At 39.0% G+C, this 27,814-nt stretch overlaps 2 protein-coding genes across 2 annotated transcripts in view; both read left to right on the forward strand.

Annotated features, from left to right (window-relative positions):
• Window positions 1-24,391, forward strand: part of LOC134822164 (uncharacterized) — an 85,341-nt gene extending 60,950 nt beyond the window's left edge. Inside the window, exons 2-10 of the mRNA XM_063833076.1 lie at window positions 18,904-19,060; window positions 19,425-19,497; window positions 19,676-19,824; window positions 20,058-20,249; window positions 20,441-20,509; window positions 20,778-20,874; window positions 22,581-22,681; window positions 22,961-23,011; window positions 23,365-24,391. Coding sequence (XP_063689146.1) covers window positions 18,913-19,060; window positions 19,425-19,497; window positions 19,676-19,824; window positions 20,058-20,249; window positions 20,441-20,509; window positions 20,778-20,874; window positions 22,581-22,681; window positions 22,961-23,011; window positions 23,365-23,495 — 1,011 coding nt within the window. The 5' untranslated portion in view covers window positions 18,904-18,912 and the 3' untranslated portion in view covers window positions 23,496-24,391. The remainder of the gene's footprint in view (window positions 1-18,903; window positions 19,061-19,424; window positions 19,498-19,675; window positions 19,825-20,057; window positions 20,250-20,440; window positions 20,510-20,777; window positions 20,875-22,580; window positions 22,682-22,960; window positions 23,012-23,364) is intronic.
• On the forward strand, window positions 15,523-16,567 carry LOC134822227 (salivary glue protein Sgs-3-like). The gene is made up of 2 exons (XM_063833135.1): window positions 15,523-16,008; window positions 16,562-16,567. Exons 1-2 carry the CDS (start codon window positions 15,523-15,525, stop codon window positions 16,565-16,567), a joined length of 492 nt encoding a protein of 163 aa, XP_063689205.1.
• Window positions 24,392-27,814: the final 3,423 nt, after the last annotated feature.

Here is a 27,814-nt window from a genome sequence, read left to right on the forward strand (position 1 = left end):
CGCCAGTAACCATTCCACAAGACTCATTCTTAACGTAAAAAGAGGAGGACTCAATAAATCAATACTGACGCCGTGTCTCTTATACCCAAGGAGCGTAATTGCTTTCACATTAGCTTCTAATCTCCTGTCAACTCATACTATCAACGGTTTCAATAATCACGATTTGTAATTATCATCCTAACGGTAAAGTCTCCGCTATATCAGCTTCTCAGTATCTCATAGTCATTAACTGTTGAGCGTGAATGGTAACAATGGGAACATGGTTGAAAAACACCTGCAACACCCGTGATCATGACCGAAATGACATCACGTATGAGAACGCGGGCGTAACACCGTGCTGGAAGTGTTGAACTAGGTGTTGAACTAGGTGGCGACGCCAAGTGTGCGACTAAAAAGCAACAATTACCTTTGTTGATTGGGCTGGGCGGGACTCTGCTAACATTATGTAATAGAACAGAAGGGAACTGTAAAGCAGCCTAAATTGCCGTGTTGACACTGAGTTGTAATGATAGCAGAGGATAAAACTGAGTACCTCAGACTGACTAACCCTACCGGCAACGCACGTTTTCTCACTTCCTCCTCTTTCTGCCCTTGATGATTTGTTCTTTTATTGGACCCTTGCTCTAGTACACTCTACAGAAATCATCAAAACCGTTATATGTTCTGAGTATCACTTGTAAAGTACGCTCGAAGGTAACACACCGTGCATCTAAGTGTAAACATTCTGCACTGTCTCTTGAACATTCCAATAATTAGCCAGCCTACAAAAAACATGAAAATTGGGTATAGTCTACCAGACAGTGTAAAGTACACACTGTCGTACACTGTGTATTGTGTTGTACCAACTCTCTCTCTCACTTACTTACTTCACACTTGCTTCTGTAGTTGTACCTACTTTTTGGGTTTGTCATTATTATTTGACAGTAACCATGTAGGTATTACTATTAACCAGTCAGCTTAACCGTTCAGTTATCAGTCAGTTACCATTCAGTAACCGTTTAGTAACCGTTCAGTAACCACCAACTTCTGTACGTGTACCTACTCTCTTATTCCGGCCAGGTTTTGTTATTATTACTCTCTCTCTCTTTCTCTGACAGCCTCCTAATTGATACACACTTCAGTGCTGTGTAGTCTGACCTGTGTAACTTCGTTTTAGTGGGAGCTCTCTTTAATTTGTTCGTGTGTTTTTGTGTGGAAATTTGTTGGAGATCGTTTTAGATGGAGCTCAAACATCCCTTTTCGTTTGGAAATTGAAATAAAACAGGTTCCTTTAGATTATTATATATAGGTACAATCTGATAAACTATAAAGGCGACGAAACGTAAATTAACACAACCGATAAGTCGATTATTTAACAAATCTTATTGACATCTGGTTTTGAAGTTGACGAGTTCGATGTCAGCTAAAATACTCCACAAACCACTTACTGTCAGTCTGCAGTCTGGGGCATAATTTACCGACTTTAAGATTTCCAGCCTAAACTCAGGAGATAGTTCTGCAGCTTAATGCCTAAAATGTTTGGACCACCTAAACTATTGGCTGTCTTTTCCCCAAATTCCGGTTAAAACTTGATTTAACATAAATGTTTATGAAGTTAAAATTTCTATTAACTTTAAGTTTCTGTACTCCACGCCGACAGTAACAGCGCTGAAAAAAATATGCATGATGCCGATGCAGATTGAAGGAATATCTATTAATGATTATCATGATATTGGATATGCGACCTTATCGAAATTAGTAGATTTCAACACTTCCGAACATACCTATCATCTAAAAATCGTACAATTTAGGTAAATCATAAATGTACAAGGACGTCGTACAGCAGGTACATTGAAAACGTTAACCAACCCATCCCATGGAGCTTATTGAATCACGCCACTTACCCTAGCAGCTGTAACTCAGTATAAAGCTGGATTCAGTGGATCGAAACAATATTCTTGTTAAGACAAATAATATGCGTGGGCCGAAATTGTTTAAATCACTTTATGAATGCTTTTCAAACAAAGTTACAACGAATTCTTCAAGTAGTGCATCGGCCTGGGTTTGGCCCGTTTAAAATATTTCCATCACGTTACATTACATAATTCTTAGACATATATTATATTTACAATAAATTATGCAATATCACAAGATAATCAACAAAATAAATTTAATCACAGAATCTCAACTACAAATAATCATAAATTAAACACAAAAAACAAATTAAACAAGCAACAATTGATCCCTTTTAAGTGTTTTACCAGCAATGATGTTCCAGTAGCGCACATATATATAACTGACTTTAAAAATAACTTTGCGGCTGCTGCAGGGCGTGAAGCGCGCGCGTACCACAAATAGAACTGTGGACGAATTTCAAACTATTTTTCTCACGTGAAGTTTGGGTGAAATTTCTCCAACCTTAAAACATCTAACTATATGAGATGAATGAGAGAATCACTTCCTTCTACCGAAACATTCCCCTATCACCAGTCACACTATCATCCTATTTACACGTGCGGACTGCTGGGAGTGGGACGTACGAAAGAACTTCATTTTCACATCTATATAATGTGATCATTAGTCCAGATCATCGTGGATACCGGGAACATCGTATTAAAAGTAGGAACTTAAAACTCCGAGAATCTACATGGCAGTAAGATATTTCGCATTCCAAGCAAACATTCCTTTCCCTCTCTCTAACGGGTCTTTATAAAAATTCGGTCGTCTCTTTTTGCGTTGGTGTTGTATGCTGTCTATTGAAAGCTAAAAGCTTTTAGCGGTTCTCGGAACGTAAATTATACTGCTGCATGCAGGTAAAATTATTTATTATATTGTTAAGATATCGATTTTAGATTGTCTGATACATTTGAGCTGATTGGTGTTATAAGGTTTTTATAATTGAGCAATCAGATATGATCTACATTGAGATTTTACCAAATTAATGTATGGCCCTTCTTCGATAATCGCTATCATATTTTGTGCTTTTGCCAAATTTTGCGTTGAGTTGTTCATGTATAGGATGTACTTTCGCCACTACGATATCTTGGAGACACTATATCGTATAATGAGGAGGAAAAGGACCTACAGGCCACAAGTCACAACCTTCAACAGAAATAACACGTACACCACGCACGTGATATCTCAGACAGAATTGGAAGCTCAAAAAACCTGAGAATTACTCACGTGCATTTAAGTTGCAGCTACCATCTACCATCAGCCCATTTAATAGGAATGTACAATAATTGTACCCAAATCCTTTGGTTTAGTAGGTAGATTAGCAGGCTATCTGCGTAAGGGCACAATTGATTGAAGTGCTCCAATCATGCCGGACTGAAGGCGCCATGTCGCCTGCAGTCTGACATGATTGATGATTGGAAATAGAGCATTTTTTCTATTTCCTTTATATAATAATAATATGTCAAGCGCTATAAGTATAACCTCAATCTTGCTGTCGGGCGGTTTGGGCCTAGTACAGTTTCTTTTTTACACATACGTAGTCAGTTTTTGTAAAATTGTGCAATTACATTAAACAAATGTTTTCCACTTACGACTTGGTTTATAAAATAGCTCTTTTGGTCAACTTGACCATCGACTGTCGAGATTACCAACTTTTTGTTAGAATTTCTGCTCTTATTAATTAGTCAATGCGGGTGTCTAAGGCACACGTGTATGTTTGGGTTTTGAAATTCTGTTTTAAAACAATCGTATTTAAGACCAATTTAAGATATCATATTTTTCTCATATAATGCTTATCAGATTTTACGTTGTCACAGCAACAATTTTTCCAATTCTTTTCCGTAGGACTTAGATAAACAAGGACGAACTCTTCCGTAGTCCATTGTAATTAGCTGGTCATGAGCTTTGCGAGGTGTTGTGTCTAATTGTGCGTAATTGTGCGTAATTGTGTGTAATTGGGCTTGATAATTTCCTGATGGCTGATGGTTAAGCAAACAGCTCCAGAAGCTTCCATGCCATCCCTTGTAGAGTGTAGACACGTCTCCAACATTTATCTCCTTAATCTGTGTAAATGAAAGAAGAGAACTTAACAGTACCGGCAATAGACTGAAGGGAGGGGACGGGTTTGATAGGGTTGATAATACCCGTTATTGTTGTTATAGTACGACTGTTAACAAGCTGGATTTATTCAGTCTAAACCAATAATGTAGTCGGAGTGAACACGTTCGTCAAATTGCGTTCACAACAAGTATCGAGACATGAGTAATGAGTACTCTGCTAGAGACTAGTATTGAGACATGAGTAGTGAGTACCTGCTAGCAGCTATAGAGTAGAAAAGCAGTGCCTGACTAGAGTCTTCTATATAATCAGTCTCTAATCAGTTACAATCTCTTTTCTAGATGATAATAAATACCATTAAGTCACAGGTACTCAATTACTTCAAATTACTGTTATCTATTACTCAACTATGTTCGTAAGTATGACCTAATACAATGGCTATAATATAAGTTTACAGCCGGAAGAAAAATACGCCAACCTCAAAACTTCGCAATCCCTTAATTCAGCTTTTGTAATTACAGTCCTTGTTTGTGCTCGCTTTGCAAGACCATTTCTGAAAATCTTAACCAAATTAGCAGCTTTCAGTTAGCTTGCTTAGTTGTACTAACACTTCTGGTTCTACAGTCTACAATCCGTCTGTGTGTACGGTATATCTTTATCAGAATGAATACCTGTTGACAAATCTCGTTTTTCTCTAGCGATACGCACATCAATTTTCTGTGGAGAAATTACTGCTATACACCATCCCCAGCTCTTACCCTGTCTCGGGAAAGTACCCTTATAATACGTGTGACTGGTGCAGCTAAACGAACCCATCAGCTACATTATTACCCGTGCAAACTATAATACCGTCGTTATCACTTAATCTGCTAGTTTTCCCATTGCGAATATATAAGCCGAAGATAATTCAAGTCGGCCAAATAAGCTTTAGAGGGGTTGACATCCCTCAAATCTCTCTGTTGATACCCAGAGTATATACTAATACGGTTATGTTAGGAAGATGAGGTTATAGCCCTGTAGCTGGAGCTCGATTAACAACAATTTTCAGGTATCATGACGTCATCATGATGTCATGACTTAGACCAGTAAACCCTTTTACGGTCCTATTTTATGTAAACTTTCATTCTACCTTTTGTGCTCGCTTCTCTGTTGAACTATATCTTACTTAGTAAGTTGTACGTAATAAGGTTGCTCACCGTATTCAGATTCTGCTAGAAAAAATCAGAGTACTTTGGTAAAGTCAGTTACTTACCGAGGGCACCCTTTAAATTTCTACAAGTGAAGCTATGTATGACCCTCTTATATCTATTATATTTTGTGGTGAAATTACTAGATTTGGCTTTGTTAAACAAGTTGTTTAACAGATCCAAATCAACGACACTTCGTAGCAAATTTTCTTCGTAAATTATCATTAATTAGCATAATGGACACGTATTATGATCGAACATAAGTATGATTAATCTGTTAATTAATGAGCACCACAATCATTAGGTAACGATTCTCAAATTGCAGGGAGGAATAACATTCTGTATAAGATATATGAATAGTTTGTTATATACGAGAATTTATACAATAGCTATTAACATTCGTTGAAATTTTCAGTCTGTTTACAATCATCGTGATCTGCTAATAATAGTATTTACAATTTATTAATTCTATCCGCCAACCGTTAGTACCAGTTAATTCAATCAATACTTAACCTGCTATTTATTACGATATACTTATCGTTACAATGTGCCGCGATCGTAAATATCTCAATCGAGTACGATGGTTACGGTGCGAAGCAGAATTTCGCGAAAATTTTGCCTCTCAATATATAAATACTTTAACGGCTGATACGAGTTCTGCGTGAAATATTAGTTTTTCTTAACCGCAGATTTTACCGCTTTCGGAAGATTTTACCTGCAACTCCAGGACGCCAAAACCTCTCACAACCCCTTGTTCGAGGAGCTAATTAAAACTCGCTAATTAAACCTGCCGCAGTCATAAGAGTCTCAAGCAGAGTCGTTATGATTAGGTCATCCGAACACGCCCTGTAGATTACGTAATGTTACTAGCCAGATAAGGTTGCTTGTGCCTTGTGCGTGGTGTGATCTCACTTTTACCCCAATATCCCTGAACAGGTGTATCTCGCAATGTAATTAAAATATTTTTACCAGTTTGGTCACTGTTATATGATCACATCACTATTTTTTATAGATATAGTGACAATTTCCGCGACACACTAGCCTTGTAACTGCAGTGCTTGTAGATAACCTATATTAGATCACTAAAAATGTCACGTGACGTATCACGTGATATGATATCACTATATAAGCGTATCACGTGACGTGATAAAAATACAGGTTAGCACTTCGAAACTGCATTCCATATATTACAAGTCACACTTTTGAGCACTAACCTTTCTTCACCAATTTGCGTTCTACGAACAGCGACGCTTCATCTTACCAAGCCTTTTTTTGTCGAAGAAAACCGCTTCCTTTTTTATGCGAACATGTCAAATTTAATTATTTATTTCAAAAAAAACAGCTGATGAAAAGTTTTAAACAGGGCGTACTAACTACCCTTACTCGGAACACACGTTAGCTTTCTTCACCAATTACACTTTCTGCCACCCACCTCAAATCAGGGCTCCATAATCTCACTAGTTAAACGAAGGTAAATTACCCTGCTACACGCAGCGACAGCTGTAGTATAGTTTGTTATAGTTTATTATATAGTTTGTTATAGTCAGCACATATTATCTAGTACCCCTTGTTAACGCGCTGTGATTGTTGCTGTTGTGACGCGTTGTAGTGGACTGAGGTGCTTTAGTTTATAGTAGTTGTACACTTGTAGTTTATGGCAGTTTATAGTAGTTTATAGTAGTTTATAGTACTTTATAGTACTTTATAGGTTACAGTAGTTTGTAGTAGTTTATAATAGTTTATAGTAGTTAATAGTAGTTTATAGTATTTTATAGTATTTTATAGTAGTGTATAGTAGTTTATAGTAGTTTATAGTAGTTAATAGTAGTTTATAGTAGTTCATAGTAGCTTAGTTTACAGTAGTTTACAGTAGTTTGCAGTAGTTTGTACTTTTATAGTAGTTTAGTGCACATTTTGGAGGGGTCGATACATCGAAAAAAGGAGTTATTTTGAGGACGTGCAGAGCGCAGGCCACTCCAACGACTATAGGAGGAGACCTTTTCAAGCACAATTTAAGAAAGTATTATGGTTGTTTATCCACTACACGATGATTTTGTGTGGTTAACGTTTATAATCGAAAAACTTGCCGAGACATGAAGACAGCGTTATTATAATTTATTATGTGGTAAAATAGCGATCTACAGCGAAGTTTGGGAAAAGGCCGAAATTCAGTCGAGGTAATTCGGGGTTAAATGCTAAATCAAGGTTCGTGTTAAATCGAAGTTAACGTTAAATCAAGGTTCACGTTAAATTGGGGTTCACTGCATGAGTACTATATAGTTTGGAAGAGCTTGATCAGACCGGGGTGACTCGTCCTCCACTATTCACTCTGATTTCTCCGGCAACCCTCCCCAGGGTTGCCACACCCCAGAGGTAAGCAGAGCATCTCAATGCTATCCTATCGTGGGCTAACTAAGTTTGTTGTAGGGAGTATTAGCAGGTACTGGTTTTGTTAACAGAGATTGTTACCATTGTTGGTGTTATGAATACCGCTACAATGTAGTTGAGAGCTCGTTACTCACAGTTAGAGTTAGGAATTCTCCCACTTCTGCTACTCTTAACTCTATTGTAGCTACTAAAAATAGGTTAATATACTTATCAGTTTGAACCATAGATGATACGTACGAACTCTACGAACTCCTCAGTGACAACGAACTCTACGAACTCATCAACCCAAAATTACGAACTCTTGAGGAGTTCGTTTTGTACAACTTACGTAAAATGAAATTAAACAGAAATTGTATTTACAATTCAGCCAATTCAACACATAACATACGATTGTAAAACAACTAAATATATTGGTACTCGAAACTTCTACCACGCGTCGCGTTTACACTGTACATTTCACAGTACAAGGACTGGTCGATCGACTGGAACATTCTGGCGCCAATAGTTTGCGAGAAATCCTGAGCTGATTACTTTAAAAAAAAAACATTTTCCATGTTTTTTTTTGAAAAATTGACTAACGAACTCCAACGAACTCTAACGAACTCCAAATTTTGAACGAACTCCACGAACTCTACGCCAAAAATCAACGAACTCCGCATCTATGGTTTGAACACATTCACTGGTAACGGATTTCTCATTAGATTTCTCTTTGATTTGTGTATCGCGCTGACCTAACATTATTCACGCTGTATCTATTTTTGTAAAACTTTTAAAACTTGTAATATCCACGTGTTGATTATTATAGTCTGGGAAAGCGTTATTGTAACGCGTTCTATGGGGTACCCTTTGTTATTCCTTTGTTACAATATTGAACCTATAACCCTGCGACTGTTCGTGTTAATGTGGTGTACTCAGGAGTTCGTTAAAGCTGAGATTATAGTATGGTTAAGTAGTTAAGCTCACAGCGCTCTAAGTCTAACATAATTTACAAATTCACACCCACAACGTTGCTATTAATAGTGCTCTGCTTTTGATTATTAAGGAATTTATCTACTGATTTCGTGAGAAGATACCCGCGAGTATATATAATTACATATAAGTTATATAAGTTAATATACAATTATATATAAGTAATGAGCCTGCTATAATATTATAGTTGGAACAAATTATCAGGTACATTTTGGTACCAGCTGTTGTTACAGTAGTAAGCAATCCTGATTGTTACGCTACATACCATGTAGTCCTACGTTAACGTGCGTTGGTAGATTTTATTATGGTACCTATATTGAGTTATTTATACTGGGAGCGTTCCAGCGTTCAATTAATGTCCGTTCAATTAATGTCCGATAAGGTATGCATTATCTGTTATTATTTACTTTTAGTAGGTCATTATTTAGTTAGTTATAAATAAATATTTGTAAGTAAGTTTAATATCCACCCGGAGATTTTGTGTGATATTTATAGTTATACTCGAGATAAAATCAGTGATTTTCCTCACAATTACCAGTACTTATAGTTAACGGACACCATGTTTTCGTTTGTCGTTGTGTCATTTTGGCGCCAGTTCCGCGTTAACTAGCCCGTTTCTGTGGTTCAGGCAAGCTCCTGTTTAGTATAATGGACACAATTAGTGTGATTATGTAGATTGTAGAGAGCGGCCTAGCAGGATCCGGTATCTCGTAGAGAGATACCCCCGTCAGCTGTACAGTTAGACTAATTGTTCCCCACTGGAGATAATAGTGCAACTAGTTACTTGTTAATTGTGGGTTAGTCGCCGGCTGCTGATTGTGCAGCTGAATGAGAGTACTCTTTCATGTGAGCTGATGTGTAAACTGTGTAGTTTAATTGTTTATACAACGTGAAACTCTGGACTCAGACTATCGTGGGGATATTTGGGCAGATCCGGATAGAATCTTAGAGTAATTAGCAAGTAATTAGAAAATAATTAGCCGCTGATTACTTTGATTTTACTACTGCAGCGACAATGTAAAGAATATTATGGGCTACATATTAAAGTAGCCCATATCATTACAACTCGCTGTTTCACCTAGCCTCGCCATGGTCTTGTTCACGAACTGTGTAGACCATTATTACAGTGCCTAGTGCCCCTCTTTGTAACTTTGTAGCAAGGTTGTTATATTGCCCGGCAAACGTTGCCTGGCAAAGTTGGCATTTAGCCAACGTGAAATCTGCTATTGTTCTGACCATCACATCCACCTTCTAAAGTTACCGTGGTTCATTTAAACATGAGTTGCCAATCCGGCAGTCCATCTGATCATTTGTTATTGTTTAGAGGTTTTGGGGCGCGCTATCGTACAATGAATTGTATGACTTCGACGGAGCCTCGGCCAAGGATTTGAATTTTTGACGCCGAAAATGATCAAATATTTATTACTTCGATAAACGTGCGTGCGTTTCAGTGTAGCAACTTTTCACTTTAGCCAAATCCTTCATCATTCTGTTCATTTTCAGCAACTTTCAAAGCATACCTGAGACTGGAACAATAAATCACTGCAAAATATCAAGCATCTCGTTTATACCTTATCGGACCTTATTTGGACGGACATTACATGAACGGACATAATTATGAACGGACATTAATATGAACGCTCGAAGGCATTCAAAACCATCAAAAATCCGAATTTTTTTCAAATTTTTTGACGTTTTTTAAATTTCAGCAAATGATTTTTAAATCCATTTTTTCTACAGTAAGTAAGAAAAGCAGTCATTGAGCAGTAAAAATGTTAAAATATATGTACATGATCAGTGTCTAATATCACATATCATCTTCATCAAATGGGTTTTCGTGCATGAAATAGTCCATGCTTAAAGCATCAGTGATTTCTAGCTTTACGGAAACCTTTTTTTTATCAAACTACCCCGGTCCTGCATTTTTAGTGTTAACTTTTACAAACCATTCGGCGTGAAGTGGTTTTATCTTAGACAACTTAAGGTTAACCTTAACATCACGTGGAGCTTTCCTAGCACTGTTCAATTACCTCCCCTGAGTAATATGAACTATAACAACGTCAGACAATGTCCTTGGAAACACGATTTACCGTAATATATAGAGGCTGGAACAAGTTTGTCATGTTGGCGGGGACTAGTTCATGAACTATATTGTTGAGTGCCATAATTTCGTTGACTTTTTTCCGCCAAGTGACCCTTGAAAACATCATATACTAGTAGAATTTTTTGTGCCTCCGGCAGACCAAGGAGAACCTTTCCATCGTTAACTTACGACACAATCAAGTTCTCAAAGTTGTCATATTCTGGACAAAAAGTTCGAAATGGACAAATTTTTGAAAAAATTTCAACGGACTTTAACTTGGACGGACATTAATTGAACGGACTTTATTTGAACGGACATTAAGATGAACGCTAGGGCCTCCAGCGTTCAAGTAATGTCCGTCCAAATAAGGTCCGATAAGGTAATTCAAAAGTCACTATTGATTGCAATTAACTAATTAACCAATTAACAATTAACCAAGATGCGAGGAATCTTGCGCACGTTTATACCTTGAACCCAGATGTTAGGAATCTTGTCGATTAAACTTGAGATTACCATGCCCTGTGGGAGCCTCATTAAGTCCGTAACTGTTTAATTGCGGTGTCGTGTCACCTAATTGTACCCAATTGACAGATCGTTAACGAGCTATTCACAAATTGCTTCGTGTTCAAACTTGCAACTTGCATGTTTGACTTTTTAATGCGGGGCAACATGGGAATCTCCCTTCATATCGTACATTAGGCAAATTATTGTATTGTTTTAGCATAGTTTTATTTGCTCTGTAAGTTGGGATTTTTGAATAATTGGCTGTAGTTTGATTATGCAGGCGCGATATAAATTGAATAAGCTCGTTTTTAAGAGGGGAAACTAACCCAACCTGACGTTGTAACTGTCAAATTATAGACTTTAATAAAGGCGAGCAGGTCATAACGTCAAGACGAAGGGACTGTACACTTTCCTTGTATTGCACAGGTGCAGCTATAACTCATTTGGCCGACTTATTGCCTATACACACAACTTCTCATTCATTATCCCTGGGCCTGTACCTGAAAGAGAATAGGCTCCATATCAGACTTGAGAGTGTTTAGTTAAGGTGGTTCTCGATCACCCTGTGAAGGGGGAGGAGGGAGGAGGGGGGAGGAGGGGGGGGGGGGGGGGAGGTAGCAGCTGCAGAAACAAATCGTTTCAGAGGGATCCAGTGAGCCAACCACTGCACACTGCCCCATGTACATTCGTAACCGTAATATTATCGAAATCAATTATATATAATTCCTAAAAGTATCACGAACTTGATACATGACTGTCCAGTGTCCTAGTCAGCATTTATTCACCCTGACCAAGGGTGATTTTCAAAATATTGAGTTTTTGAAGGGTTATTTTTATATAGGGTCATTGTGACATTATGTGTATACTGTTTGAAACATTTTATATATAAAATAAAGTATTTATTCACCCTCGATAAACGGTCGTGAATATTTTTATGTGCTTTCTGCTTTAGAGTACACTTTACAGCTTCAACCATTAGCCATCTTAATCAATTGTTCCCATAATCGGTCAACTTTTTAATTATCTGAATGATCTTACAATCTCTCGACTCTCATCATCTTTTCTATAAATTAGCTACAAGAACTATAATTAGCGGCAACTGATAATGCTCTGGTGCGTTAAAAAATGTAGCTATCCAACTTAGACTTTATAAGTCACATGAGTTATCATTTGCCTTTCTTAAACTGAGCACAATTACACTATTATACCGCGACATGTTTCAGAGAGCAACTCGTTTATACACAAACTAGAACATAAATTCCACTGATGTTTTCGGAACAACATCACAACATGTCGTTTCAGAACAACATCGCAACATGTCGTTTCAGAACAACATCGTAAGTCGTAACATGTCGTTTTAGAACAACATCGTAACATGTCGTTTCAGAACAACATCACAACATGTCTTTTCAGAACAACATCGCAACAATATGTCGTTTCAGAACAACATCGTAACATGTCGTTTCAGAAAAACATCGTAACATGTCGTTTCAGAACAACATCACAACATCGCAAAATATAGTTTCAGAAAAACATCGCAACATGTCGTTTCAGAACAACATCACAACATGTCGTTTCAGAACAACATCACAACTTGTCGTTTCACAATTCCACTCTCACCCACCCTATGTTCTCTCTCTCGCACACTACCTAGAATCTATATAATAGTAAAGACTAATAACCAGCGGTGGAACACGTGCGCGCTGTTTCATATACACAATATAGCAATATATATATATAGCAATATATAGCAATATGTCTCACCTCTCCCGCTCATAATCCTAGTCGCATCAAGTTTCTCAATTCATCAGGTCCCGCTTTACAGGGTCATGACATGGTGTGTTGTCAGTGTATTAGTCAGACGTTGGGGACTTATCAGTTATTGTTTGGTAATCAGTGATTATAGTTAGTTATTTGTGGTTGTTTATTTGTTTGTTGGATATTATTCGTTCGGTAATTATCCTCTAATTATACGTTATCAGATGTTACGTTGTACAGTTGTTGTTACTGGCGCTAGGATCTGCATAGATGCGTAGATTTCCAATAACTAATAATGTCGCCAAACTATCATTATCTTTCTCGAGCCAACTTTTTTGTTATTCGTACGTTATTTCAAGGAAAACGTATGGGCACATTTTATAGTAAACAACGAGACATGATTTCCACGTTTTACGAGCAGAAACTCACAAATTTCCTCTAATTTGAAGGAAACTTCATCTTAATTTTGAACGCCATCTCTGTTCACTAGCGATTACTACGTAGGACTAATGTTACTAGACTAGTGACCTGCAAGCTCCGTCTTAGTTTTACTCGAGCATCGCTAATTGAAGAAACGGTCATTCGTTCAAACCATACCTAGATTGTTCTCTCAGTTTGTATAACTTACCAGTGATTAGTGAACCTTGTAGCACCGGAGACTGTGTGGAAATAGACACTCCTCCCGCCAAATTGCTAATTATCTCACACCGGCCCCACAAAAGTTGCTCTCTCTTGAAACACACTTATAGCGCTAAATGTGGAACAACGGAGGCTGTAATGAGACGTATGAAAAAAGGTCACCCTAGTTGTGGGACAGTTGTGGGTATCTTCTCATCAGTGATTTAATATTTGTGGGTCTTTCGTCATCACAGTAACGTCATGCGTACATTCCAAGGGTACTGTGTCTAGTAAAGCGATGATCTCGCGGAACATTTTCACATACATATTATAATCAATCAGGGGCTAATTAGGCAATTATTGTCCTTATATGGCTTAAAAGATCTAATTAAGGAGCTGAAAATTGAGGGAAATTTGATTCTTCTACATCGTTTAACGGGCCCAATTAAGCTACGTTTGTACAATAGTGTACAATAGTATCGTACCATACTCTGTCCCTATTCAGTCTTTGTAGTCTCGTCGTTAGTCTACTATCTATTGTTCAAGATATTTCGTAGAAGTTAAGTTCTCTAATCGCATAGTTTGTGTAATAATGCGCACGGTTATGTGGTCTTTTCTGTGTTCTCTCTGTTTTCTCTCTGTTTTTTCTGTTTTCTCTCTCATTTCTTTCTCATTTCTCTCTCATTTCTCTCTCATTTCAGTGTTCTCTCTTTTTTCTTTCTGTTATCTAGTTATCTATCTGTTTCCAGTGTTCTTTCTGTTTTCTCTCTGTTTTCTCCTTCTTTTTTCTCTCTTTGCAGTGTTCTCTCTGTTTTCTTTCTGTTATTCCTCTCTCATTTTTGTTTTTTCTCTGTTTTATTTGTGTTTTCAGTGTTTTCTCTATTTTCTCGATCTCTTTTCAGTGTTCTCTCTCTATTTTCTCTCTCTTTTCAGTGTTCTCTCTCTATTTTCTCTCTCTTTGCAGTGTTCTCTCTAGTGTGCCGTTTATAACTGCATACTCAGAACGTGATAATTAGACTGTCCAGGAGCACGTGATAATGCTTTTATTCCAGTGTAATTTGAATATTTGCCGATAATCCAGTCGGAGAGCTTGTTTAATTCACACTTACAACTTACATTCGATGAGTGATAATAATTCTGTTGCGGGATGAGATAATTCATTTTCTAAATTACAATACCGGAGTTTCACCATACAGGAACATTACGCAGGGTAATCCGAGCTGCGGCATGAGGGTACGAGGAGGAGCAATATATCACATTCCTCAGCACACAACTCTCTATCATAATGTAAAGTCCGGAACAAAGAAATTATGTAATGTCGTAACTAGTATATTCACAGTCAAGTGGGGTGACTAATACTCACGGTGCAGGAGTTTCCTCCAGGAATGTTGTTTGTTTCCAACAGCCCTCCCTTTCTTGTTAAACACACTGAAATATTCTCCAGTCTCCACTCACAACCTCATTAGACTTTGGTTAATCAACTTTGAGGGGAGTGTTTAGACGATGTTCAAAGGATCAATATATGGTCAGTGTAACAAATAGCGTTACCCCCTTATGTCGCGGTGTAATGTTTGTAGATCATGGCTTTCTTTGTGGTATCGTATGATATTTTCTTGCTGTTGTTGTTGTTACAGTGAGGGAAGCGCAAAGTAAATCCGTTTTTCACGACTGATTTAAAATCTCTCTACTCTTATTCCTCTATGTCAAAGCCTTCTTTTTTCCCCAAAGCCTTATTTTTTTGAAATCCGGCTTGTCGCAAGAATCTCTAATTCAAAGTATTTCAGTTTCTTCTGTAATCCACCGACGTCATGCAATCCCCCATTAGTTCCCTGTCATGAGGGGCTTATCTTACCTTATCGGGTATCACGTGAGCAGACATTACGAGGACGGACATAAACAAGGAAGCAATGAAGCTGACTACAGTTGACCGTTTAACTGTGTTATAACCTTATCGCAATTTAATTCAGATAAAATGCGGACATTAAATGAACGGACATTAACTTTAAGTAAGCGGACATAATTATGAGCGCTAAATCCTCCAGCGCTAAACCCTCCAGAGCTAAACCTTCCAGCGCTAAACCCTCCAGCGCTAAACCCTCCAGAGCTAAACCCTCCAGAGCTAAACCCTCCAGAGCTAAACCCTCCAGAGCTAAACCTTCCAGCGCTAAACCCTCCAGAGCTAAACCTTCCAGAGCTAAACCCTCCAGAGCTAAACCCTCCAGAGCTAAACCTTCCAGCGCTAAACCCTCCAGAGCTAAACCCTCCAGAGCTAAACCTTCCAGCGCTAAACCCTCCAGCGCTAAACCCTCCAGAGCTAAACCCTCCAGCGCTAAACCCTCCAGAGCTAAACCCTCCAGAGCTAAACATTCCAGCGCTAAACATTCCAGCGCTAAATCCTCCAGCGCTAAACCCTCCAGAGCTAAACCTTCCAGCGCTAAATCCTCCAGAGCTAAACCCTCCAGCGCTAAACCCTCCAGAGCTAAACCCTCCAGAGCTAAACCCTCCAGAGCTAAACCCTCCAGAGCTAAACCCTCCAGAGCTAAACCCTCCAGAGCTAAACCCTCCAGAGCTAAACCCTCCAGAGCTAAACCCTCCAGAGCTAAACCCTCCAGAGCTAAACCCTCCAGAGCTAAACCCTCCAGAGCTAAACCCTCCAGAGCTAAACCCTCCAGAGCTAAACCCTCCAGAGCTAAACCCTCCAGAGCTAAACCCTCCAGAGCTAAACCTTCCAGAGCTAAACCCTCCAGAGCTAAACCCTCCAGAGCTAAACCCTCCAGAGCTAAACCCTCCAGAGCTAAACCCTCCAGAGCTAAACCTTCCAGAGCTAAACCCTCCAGAGCTAAACCTCCAGAGCTAAACCCTCCAGCGCTAAACCCTCCAGAGCTAAACCCTCCAGAGCTAAACCCTCCAGAGCTAAACCCTCCAGAGCTAAACCCTCCAGAGCTAAACCCTCCAGAGCTAAACCCTCCAGAGCTAAACCCTCCAGAGCTAAACCCTCCAGAGCTAAACCCTCCAGCGCTAAACCCTCCAGAGCTAAACCCTCCAGAGCTAAACCCTCCAGAGCTAAACCCTGATCCAGAGCTAAACCCTCCAGAGCTAAACCCTCCAGAGCTAAACCCTCCAGAGCTAAACCTTCCAGCGCTAAACCCTCCAGAGCTAAACCCTCCAGAGCTAAACCCTCCAGAGCTAAACCCTCCAGAGCTAAACCCTCCAGAGCTAAACCCTCCAGAGCTAAACCCTCCAGAGCTAAACCCTCCAGAGCTAAACCCTCCAGAGCTAAACCCTCCAGAGCTAAACCTTCCAGAGCTAAACCCTCCAGAGCTAAACCCTCCAGAGCTAAACCCTCCAGAGCTAAACCCTCCAGCGCTAAACCCTCCAGCGCTAAACCCTCCAGAGCTAAACCCTCCAGAGCTAAACCCTCCAGAGCTAAACCCTCCAGAGCTAAACCCTCCAGAGCTAAACCCTCCAGAGCTAAACCCTCCAGAGCTAAACCCTCCAGAGCTAAACCCTCCAGAGCTAAACCCTCCAGAGCTAAACCCTCCAGAGCTAAACCCTCCAGAGCTAAACCCTCCAGAGCTAAACCCTCCAGAGCTAAACCCTCCAGAGCTAAACCCTCCAGAGCTAAACCCTCCAGAGCTAAACCCTCCAGAGCTAAACCCTCCAGAGCTAAACCCTCCAGAGCTAAACCCTCCAGAGCTAAACCCTCCAGAGCTAAACCCTCCAGAGCTAAACCCTCCAGAGCTAAACCCTCCAGAGCTAAACCCTCCAGAGCTAAACCCTCCAGAGCTAAACCCTCCAGAGCTAAACCCTCCAGAGCTAAACCCTCCAGAGCTAAACCCTCCAGAGCTAAACCCTCCAGAGCTAAACCCTCCAGAGCTAAACCCTCCAGAGCTAAACCCTCCAGAGCTAAACCCTCCAGAGCTAAACCCTCCAGAGCTAAACCCTCCAGAGCTAAACCCTCCAGAGCTAAACCCTCCAGAGCTAAACCCTCCAGAGCTAAACCCTCCAGAGCTAAACCCTCCAGAGCTAAACCCTCCAGAGCTAAACCCTCCAGAGCTAAACCCTCCAGAGCTAAACCCTCCAGCGCTAAACCCTCCAGAGCTAAACCCTCCAGAGCTAAACCCTCCAGAGCTAAACCCTCCAGAGCTAAACCCTCCAGAGCTAAACCCTCCAGAGCTAAACCCTCCAGAGCTAAACCCTCCAGAGCTAAACCCTCCAGCGCTAAACCCTCCAGAGCTAAACCCTCCAGAGCTAAACCCTCCAGAGCTAAACCCTCCAGAGCTAAACCCTCCAGAGCTAAACCCTCCAGAGCTAAACCCTCCAGAGCTAAACCCTCCAGAGCTAAACCCTCCAGAGCTAAACCCTCCAGAGCTAAACCCTCCAGAGCTAAACCCTCCAGAGCTAAACCCTCCAGAGCTAAACCCTCCAGAGCTAAACCCTCCAGAGCTAAACCCTCCAGAGCTAAACCCTCCAGAGCTAAACCCTCCAGAGCTAAACCCTCCAGAGCTAAACCCTCCAGAGCTAAACCCTCCAGAGCTAAACCCTCCAGAGCTAAACCCTCCAGAGCTAAACCCTCCAGAGCTAAACCCTCCAGAGCTAAACCCTCCAGAGCTAAACCCTCCAGAGCTAAACCCTCCAGAGCTAAACCCTCCAGAGCTAAACCCTCCAGAGCTAAACCTCCAGAGCTAAACCCTCCAGAGCTAAACCCTCCAGAGCTAAACCCTCCAGAGCTAAACCCTCCAGAGCTAAACCCTCCAGAGCTAAACCCTCCAGAGCTAAACCTTCCAGAGCTAAACCCTCCAGCGCTAAACCCTCCAGATTTATCGATTGGTAATGAATTTTGACTCGTGATTACATATTATTAATCTGCACGTTAATGTTTTTAAATCTAATCGATAGAAAACTGATTTCTTTGAGAACACATACCACGAATTGTTTTACATTGGCTTAGCTGCTTAGTGCTAACAACGTCACCCTTTTGGGACAATGTAAGCCGCTATATAGCCACAATAGATCGTGTGTGTTTATACATTGTCTTTCAATCTCTATCAACTCATGATGGTGCCATGCTTTTAATTAATCCTTCTATGGGTGGTTATCCATTATACCTTAAGTACCTAAGGCATTCAGAACCATTAGAAGTCCGAGATTTTTCGATCTTTTTGGGCAACTTATCGTTGGGCCTGCTAAATCTTTTACCCTTCACTCTTTTACTCACTAGACACTTAGTATAACACATTGAATGTTTGTGTTCTTGATCTTTATTTTATTACGCTTCATACAAGTAATTTAAATGTACTAGTCTGTTATCTTCACCTAACCATGTGCTTTCGCGCCACTGCAAGCGCAAGGGCTCTGGATCGATAGAGCAATCTGTTATCCTCTCTAACCTAACACTACCACAGCAAGACAATGACCAGTATGTTACTTCCCCTCATCTGCAGTGTGCTGATAAGTCACGTGATGGCCGAAACCCGCTGCAGACAGACCTGTCAGACTTTGACCGTGAAGGAAGGAACAGAAAGTACCGGAGCTATAGCACTGATCAACCCCATTACCGGTAATTAAACTCATAACACACCGTCTTTAAGATATTTTTAACACAATTGTTTTTGATAAAACTGATGGTTCTTTTGCGATAGTGTAAACGCGACAACTAGCGCTGGATGGCGACAACTAGCGCTGGATATTGCTAGTTGTCGCCATCCAGCGCTAGTTGTCGCGTTTAAACTATCGCAAAAGAACCAAACTGACATTAATATTTCAAGAAATAACCGTTATTATTTCAAAAGTATAAAATTTTGTTAATTAGACAGTGCAAGTTGAAGCGTCTTTAAATTATTTACTATTCTTATTGTATTGTATATATATGGTTCTAACCGTATGATAAAATTAAATTCCTTACTTAGTTTTTAATGTTTCAGCTGATTGTGACACTGCAGAGATCGTAGTATGCGGGGCAAATGAGCATTGTTACAATACTCGTAGGGATTTCAGGTGAGAGGAAGCTAGCAAAATTAGTGTAGATGGGTACTATACGATTTACTTTACTTTTCTCAACCCCCATTTTCCCACCTCTTTCAACACCTCATCTTTGTTTGTAACCCCTTATTTTCTAACTCCTTGCTTTACCACCCCATTGATTTTATAACCGCTGTAATCTTTACTATCACAGAGCTGTGACAGTGGACGAATCTATGTTAGACGATGAAAGTATATTCAATGAAATAGGCTGTCAGGAAGAAGTAACGGTAATGACCTGCGAAATGTGGGAACAAGTGTACCCCATGGATATGGGAACTATCGCAATTCAAATGGACGCGTGTAAGTCATAGTGTCAGGTTGTGTAGATGATTATTGATTACGTTACTTTTTTAGACCTGATAATTGTCTAGTTTGTTAAGCGAAAGTTCTAGTTACATCTAAAAAATAAAAGTAGTGCTATAATAACAGTTTCTGGGTTGTACCATGTTACAAGCTGTACTACGGAATTTTTTCTATTCATTACTGGTGCCATGATCATATCAGCTAAAATTACCGTGGTAAAACAAACTCAGGTGCCATTTACAAAAACGAAGATATTCCTCAATCGGTTGTAAAGCTACCAGAACCTACACAAGCTCCTAAACCAATCACAGAACCTAAAGCAGAACCTGAAACTGAAACTGAAACTGAGACTGAGACTGAAACTGAAACTGAACCTGAAACTGAAACCGAAACTGAAACTGAACCTGAAACTGAGCCAGCAGGTAAGACATGAAAGTGGCGCGAACTTGTAATTTAGTAATTAAACCACGCTATTGCAGTTCGAGTTTCTCCAAAAACAGTTCGAATTATGTAAGCTTTCATTTTTATTTGACGAAAAGCTAGTAACTATATGGACAGTGCAGAACTGTCGATATTACAGTCGGAGAGATAAATTTAATAAATTGATTTTCAGAACCTATCAAGTGTAATGTATGTATGGACGTAGTGTCGGTTGATGCTGAAGGGGTTGAGGCTCCAGTAGGTTGGTGGATTAAGATCTTTAATCAGTTTCCGAATGGACTTTTATATAACTGTTTTTAAATGTTTAATTCTTAGATAAATGTTATACTTATTATAGAGAAACGTAATCGATGAAATGTTATTCATACAACATCAATTGATCCTGGCTCTCGACGAAACGCTTTGAATTTAGTCAGTGATCCACATTTCTACAACAACAAAAAGATTTTTATTTATCATCTATAGTCAAAAATTCCCAACATTCCACTAATGCATCTCTCCATTCTCAGCTGAAGACGGGATTGCTTCCTGTTCAGATTCAAGTGTTGTGACTTGTCCGGCTGAAGTAACTGAATGTGCTTCAGTCACCTTAACATATGCTGATGCGTAAGTGGATCAACTGATTTCTTTATATTTTGCACGTGTCATCCCTCAGGCCTCAAGGTGACCACGTGTCATCCCTCAAGGTGACCACGTGTCATCCCTCAAGGTGACCACGTGTCATCCCTCAATAGGTGACCACGTGTCATCCCTCAAGGTGACCACGTGTCATCCCTCAAGGTGACCACCGCGTGTCATCCCTCAAGGTGACCACGTGTCATCCCTCAAGGTGACCACGTGTTATCCCTCAAGGTGACCACGTGTCATCCCTCAAGGTGACCACGTGTCATCCCTCAAGGTGACCACGTGTCATCCCTCAAGGTGACCACGTGTCGTCCTCTGGGTAAAAAACGAGAGGAGCTCTAAAGCTCTAATGTATACATATGTTTACGTAGTATTTATTGTATGCCTTGTCAGTCAAGCCTTAATGAGCAATAAACGTGTTAAACGTACGTGAGAATACGACAAAAAGGATATTAGAAGGATGGTCTAGGCAAAATAATTTCTAAAGGTGCACTCAAAATGTCTCACTAAAGATTACTTTTTATTGGTATAAATAGTATATAATCATATACTGTTTAGCATATTTGGTGGGAACCGGCCCAAAGTACCAGCCATGAATGTTTACTCAAAAATATACAGGGTGGGCCAAAAGTCAGTACCCATACGTTGGCCTTTATAGCTCAGTCACTGATTGCCCAATTTAAATACTTCTTTCTGGTATGACTTACTACCACCACTGGTTCGAGGAATTTGTCAACTCGAAAAATATTCGCGTTCATTTTTTTCAAATGGAGGTTCATTTTCACATTTATTTGATAGTTTGGATAGTCAGATCAAGCTAAATGTTATTGAATTGTGTTTGGCCATTCGAATTACGTCTGTCCTGAAAGAATTAGAACTGTGCTTCTCAGATGACCGAGATATGAAGCATAACGAGTTTATTCATTACGTGTGATCAGGTGATTGGTTTACCTAATCACGTGATAAGGTGACCCCGTTAACTACCCCGTTAAACATGGGAATTGTTAAGGGTGCCCAATTAAGGTGTCGTGTCACGGTGTCACATAATCACCCAGTCAATTTTGTTAACGAGATACAGAAAATGCTTGATAACTTCGTCATTTCTAATCTGTTTTGCCTCATGTTTTCAGATCATATGCAACATTTGATAATTTACCGTCTCTGAAAAAATTAGGCGTTCAGCATGTCTAGAGAAAACAATATAGGTGTTTTAATATTGAATGGGCGCGGTCTAAAATATTCGAATTTTCAAATTTTGACGACGGAATCCTCGAACCAGTAAGTAAAGTATGCCATCTGCAAAGCAACATCTCTCAAATATAAAACACGGCGGAGCTATTAAGGCCAACGTATGGGTACTGACTTTTGGCCCACCCTGTATATAATAAGAATTATCTATTAAAAGTCAAAAACTCACACATGATTATATATTGTTGAAACTATTAAAATAGACCTTATTAAACAAGCATAGCTGAGCACAGTTAAAGTTGCCTTTAGGATTGACGTTGTAAAGTTGAAATTATTATATTAATGCACTTTCTGAGTTGTAAGAGTGGAAACAGGCGCATAGCTACAGCTAGCTAGCTAGCTATTTCAAAATTTTGTTTTTACGACTGTTATCAGTCGCATAGCAACTCATATTAAAATAAGCTTTATGAAACCAACCTTACATTTAACCTGCATTTCAGAGATGGACTCAACTACAGAAGAACTCACAAACTTTGCCAAGAAGCAACCTTGACTTGCGACACACTGGGAGCTTCTCTTGAGGGCTACTCAGTTACCGACTGTAAGTTTACAGTACACAATACTGTACAAAAAGTTTTAGGGCTATCGAAGTTGCTTCCACTTCCTTTTTTAATAAACAATTCGATTGTATATTTGTTTGAGATATTATGAATCGAAATTTCGAAAACATTAGGTTCATGGCTTTTTCAAGTTTTAGTGTTAGCTATTGTGATAACTAATGATAAACAAGAAGTGAAAGATACTGCAGATTAACCGGACAATATTCGGAAAGTGATCGATCTAGTGTATGCTTAAAGTAATTTTAATTTCATCCTGCTAGGTGATGTGGCGAGCACTCCAGTTGTCGTGGAATCACGTGATAATAATACTGGTGAGAACATTTAGAACTTTTGTAACTTTTATTTTAGAATTAGATAGATACATGATTGTTATATTGTAGCGCGATGCACTATACTGCCACTGGGTCGTGCATCAAACAATGCTTTCGCCACCACTCTCAGTCTCTGGTGGCGAGAGAATTACCTTATCGGACTTTATTTGAACGGACATTAAAATTGGACGCTGGAGGCCCTAGCGTTCATTTAAATGTCCGTTTAAATGAAGTCCGATAAGTCAATTTAATTACATGCTGATCATGAATACAGTACGTAGAACGTTTCAGAAAAAATAAACGATTAATAGTTAACTATTATGGTAATGGAGTTAATTAATAATCAATTTCAGAAGGAGAAGTTGACGAAAACTACATCGTTGATGAGAACGAAATTGAAGAGGGTGCAGTGGAAGGAAGCTCAGCTGTAACCATAAATCTATCACCTATCTTCTTTTTAATTACATTCACACAGCTCTGGTAGAATAGCTTTATTGTGATATCTAGTGAAAATCTAGCGGATTGAAAGCTTACCTACATTGCATGCGGAGGCTCCTGCAGTAAATAGAGTGACCAGTGGTTGAACCACCTGATAATAGAGCTAAGAAGACGATAGGTGATATAACGTGAAGCACTGTGTGAACCAGTGATATTACGGATTCTGAAGCACGGGAATTAAGATGTTCGATACAATGTAGGAAGTTCGAGTTGTACTCGTTGTCGATGTTTTCGGGTGCATTTATTGTTTTAATTTGTGCACATATTTTCCAGTACTTTTCTTGTGTTAAGTATTTTAAATCTTTATTAAACATTGATAAAATATTGCATCGGGGTGTGCGTAGTATGTTACATATGTTACATATGTAACATTGTTACATTGACAATTTTGTGTTATCTTTGGTAACATTTGTGAATGTGATTCTTTTGTAGAGACATTTCGTGCAGAAAGTCGTAACTATATAATATACTTAATACTTATTAATATTAGCTTAACTTATAACAGACTTATCAAACTAAAAATATCACGAACCTTACTCAACACTCAACAGTTTTACCTTTTTAACAATTTTATAACTCTAATTATAAGTAGATCTGAATATTAATGATTATGATTTAGAACTGAAAAATTAAAATTGAAGACCTGATTTCCTTGTTTCTACTTGCTAAATGTTATAATATGACGATCTTGATCAATATTAAACCATCAATTACTACAAATCATTTTCATGATCATGATATTGTTAAAATCAATTTGACTAAACGCTTACCTCACTGACTGTTGAGGTTAAAAGGCAAATTTATTGATCGTTTGTGTATTTTTTGGTAATTTTATATTTATCGAATGTCATTTATTCTTTTACATTGGATTCTGAAAACAAATGTTTGGTTTTATTTCTATCAGCATGAAAATCATTTATTTTGTCATAAATCCATGTGGAAACATGTTTGGTTTTCAAGTTGCAATTCGGGAAAAACTACCTTATCGGTCATAATTATCAAATTCAATATCAAACGTGTAAAATCCGGATTGGAGTATTATTTATGAGTCGCATTGTTGTAATGTATACTGGGTAAAATTATCTTTATCCCGGTTGTTGCGACAAGTAAAAATGCTCTTATTAGGGAAAGGAGATTACTCGACGTTTCAATGTAACTACATCGTATTCATGATCTAAAAACAAGTGTTAAAAATTCAAAACGTAAAAAACATATATCTGAGGCAAAATTTGTGTACGTTAATTTATTTTTATTAATGACCACTCAACTGGTAGATAGCTCCAATCAATTGTGGAAGAAAGTATGGACACAGCGAGGGCTCGATGATGATTATTTCAGACAAATCAGAGTTCCGGATCATGTTTCTCTTCCAGTCTTATATGTACTTATCAAGACTCACAAGAATTCTCCAGAATGTTTCAGAAACACCATCCCTCTGGAACAGGTGAAAGTACGACCCATTATCAGCTGTGTTGACTCACCCACAGAGAGATTGAGCTGGCTGGTGACAACCATCCTCAAACCATTACTGAAGGAAATACCCAGTCACCTTGGTAATCTCTTTGAACATCTGGAAACTCTTCGTGCAATTCCGAAAGAACAGCTAGCTGGCAGGAGAATCTTCTCGGCGGACATTTCAGCACTTTATACCAACATAAATGTCCAAGGTTGTATTGATGACGTTATAGAACTGGCCACTGAGCACCGGGAAAAACTTGATCTCATGGGACTGAACCTGACTGATGTTCACGAGATCCTATTGCACATCCTGACTAGTTCATACTTTGTGTATAATGGGACTCTGTGGATACAGCAGGATGGCCTTTTCATGGGATTGAGACCGGGACCATTTTGCGCAGTGATCAGAGTGTACAAGTTTGAGAGAAGCTCGGTTTACACTGACTTACATTACTTGTCGGTCTACTTATCTGACTTCTACAAGCGGTACATTGACGACGCCACCAGCACAGCTGTAACAAGAGAAGAAGCTCTAGTACTTGTTCAGAGTATCGCAGACCAGGACCCTGACAAGAAACTCAAGTGGGAGGTAGAGTTTCCGGAGAACGACCAAGAGTTCATCCCATTCCTTAACACAGAGCTTAGAGTGGAACCTGATGGAACTGTGACGAGCCGCTTGTACCGTAAGCCACAGCAGAAAGACATCACACTTCACAAGAATTCATGTCACCCAGAATCTGTGAAGACGAACACCGTGATCAACCTGTATAAAGAAGCGGACAAGATCTCGTCAGGACCTCAGGAGAGAGAACATTCATACAGCATTTTAGACCGTCTTATGACTAGAAACGGGTATCAAACACCCAGAAATTATTCCAACAGACGTCGTAGTAGTATTAGTAATAGAAATAGGGAGGATAACAGAACAGTGCTTAAGTTAGATTTTATCTCAGACAGTATCAGTAACAGAATTAGGAATCATATTAAACAGAACAATTTACCTATTAAAGTTATATTTTCCCCAGCTAGAAAACTAAGAAATATTGTGTGTAATAACAGACCGTATGATAAGAGAACCTGTATTATTAACTCCTGTAAAATTTGTCCTTTATTAATAACTGAAAATAAAGATTGTGAGGTGAAGAACGTTGTGTATAAGATTACCTGTAAAATCTGTAATAATATTTATATTGGTGAGACGTGCAGGAGGGCACATGATAGGCTCGGAGAGCACCTAAGATATGCTAAATTTCCTTTAACTCCTTCTAACACTAGTCAAGCTTTTGCTATTCATTATAACAGTTTACATAGGGGGTCAGAACCCAATTTAGAATTTGAGATTTTAAAAACAGAAAGCAACACAGCTAGAAGAAAGATTGCAGAAGCAATGCTTATTTTGAAGTTCAAACCTAACATTAACAAGAGAGATGAGTTAGAAACAATCAAACGTTTTTTAGTAACAAGTACATAATAAACAGGGTGTAACATATTGTATACTTTACAGACAGGGGATTGTCTACACATATGTAGTGATTTTTAGTGATATTTATAGGTTTTGTTTACTTTCTGAGTACAGGGACCACATCTCACACACGCACACTTCCGCCTCCTATTCAACACACTACCCTTACAACATCAATCAAACCATATTAGGCTCCCACGTTTCACACTTCTCATTGGTCAGTACGATTCCCGCCATTTTCACTCCACACTAGATACATACCTACACACTTCACATCATGCACCTGTTCACCGTTGTAGCACTCCATGCTTCTGTATCATGTGTAGTATATTTAGTAGTAGTTTTAGGAATGTACAGTATTTACTATAAAAGTTTGTCGTCGTATAAATTAGTTTTGTTATGAATTTTGTTATGACTTTTTTTGTATCGAATTTTTGGATAAAGTTGATTGATTAAAAATAAATTAACGTACACAAATTTTGCCTCAGATATATGTTTTTTACGTTTTGAATTTTTAACACTTGTTTTTAGATCATGAATACGATGTAGTTACATTGAAACGTCGAGTAATCTCCTTTCCCTAATAAGAGCATTTTTACTTGTCGCAACAACCGGGATAAAGATAATTTTACCCAGAATACATCAATATCAAACATCAAGGACATTACTTGCACGCTGAAGACCTTTGCGTGAATAATTATGTCCGTGAAAATAATGTCTAGGTGGCATTAAGGTCCATGAATAATAATGTCCGGTAATTATTTCCATTAATTTTAGTGTGTGTGTCCCTTAGCAGGCTTGTGTCAATGAAACAATTAAAGACATTTTTTTATAGTTTGATTTTGAGGGGGGCAGCGCAGGTAACTAAAACTAACTGCTAACGAGTAACGGGGCAAGAAATGTGCGTGCTTGAAAGCTTTTGCACACACCCAAAGGCCGGGCCTTTTCACAAGAATTTTCTTAAAATTTGGGCGAGCGATTTAGTAGGACTAGGAGCGACCGTACTCAGACTCCTCACCAATAACGTTAACTAGACTGGGGAATGGGGATCGGAGTGGGGTGGGTCCATTTTATACTTAGCGTTTCTATACCATCGCGCGGGCGACCAAGTACGTATAAGTATAACTATAACCGTCACGGGCCACGGCGCCACCCTCGATAGACTTTGTCATAAGCTGCTGATGTCTTATTTTAACGATCCCTCGCCTCGTACACATTATACATTACGATAATATTATTATCAGTACATAATTTTATACATATAGTAACATTGAACATGCAGGGGACTCTGTTGTTTATTTTTGTAATTTGTAAAATGATCGTTGATGGACTACCACTACCAGTACCAATTCGTTTTTACACGGAATTTCCCTGTAAAAAGCGAC

This window comes from Bolinopsis microptera, chromosome 10 (assembly GCF_026151205.1).
Source record: "Bolinopsis microptera isolate Bmic1 chromosome 10, MBARI_Bmic_1.0, whole genome shotgun sequence".
In the NCBI taxonomy this organism is placed as follows: domain Eukaryota; kingdom Metazoa; phylum Ctenophora; class Tentaculata; order Lobata; family Bolinopsidae; genus Bolinopsis; species Bolinopsis microptera.

Bases quoted from the DNA above. Each gene is read 5' to 3' on its own strand.
- LOC134822227 (XM_063833135.1), top strand. From the start codon at position 15,523: ATGAGCGCTAAATCCTCCAGCGCTAAACCCTCCAGAGCTAAACCTTCC.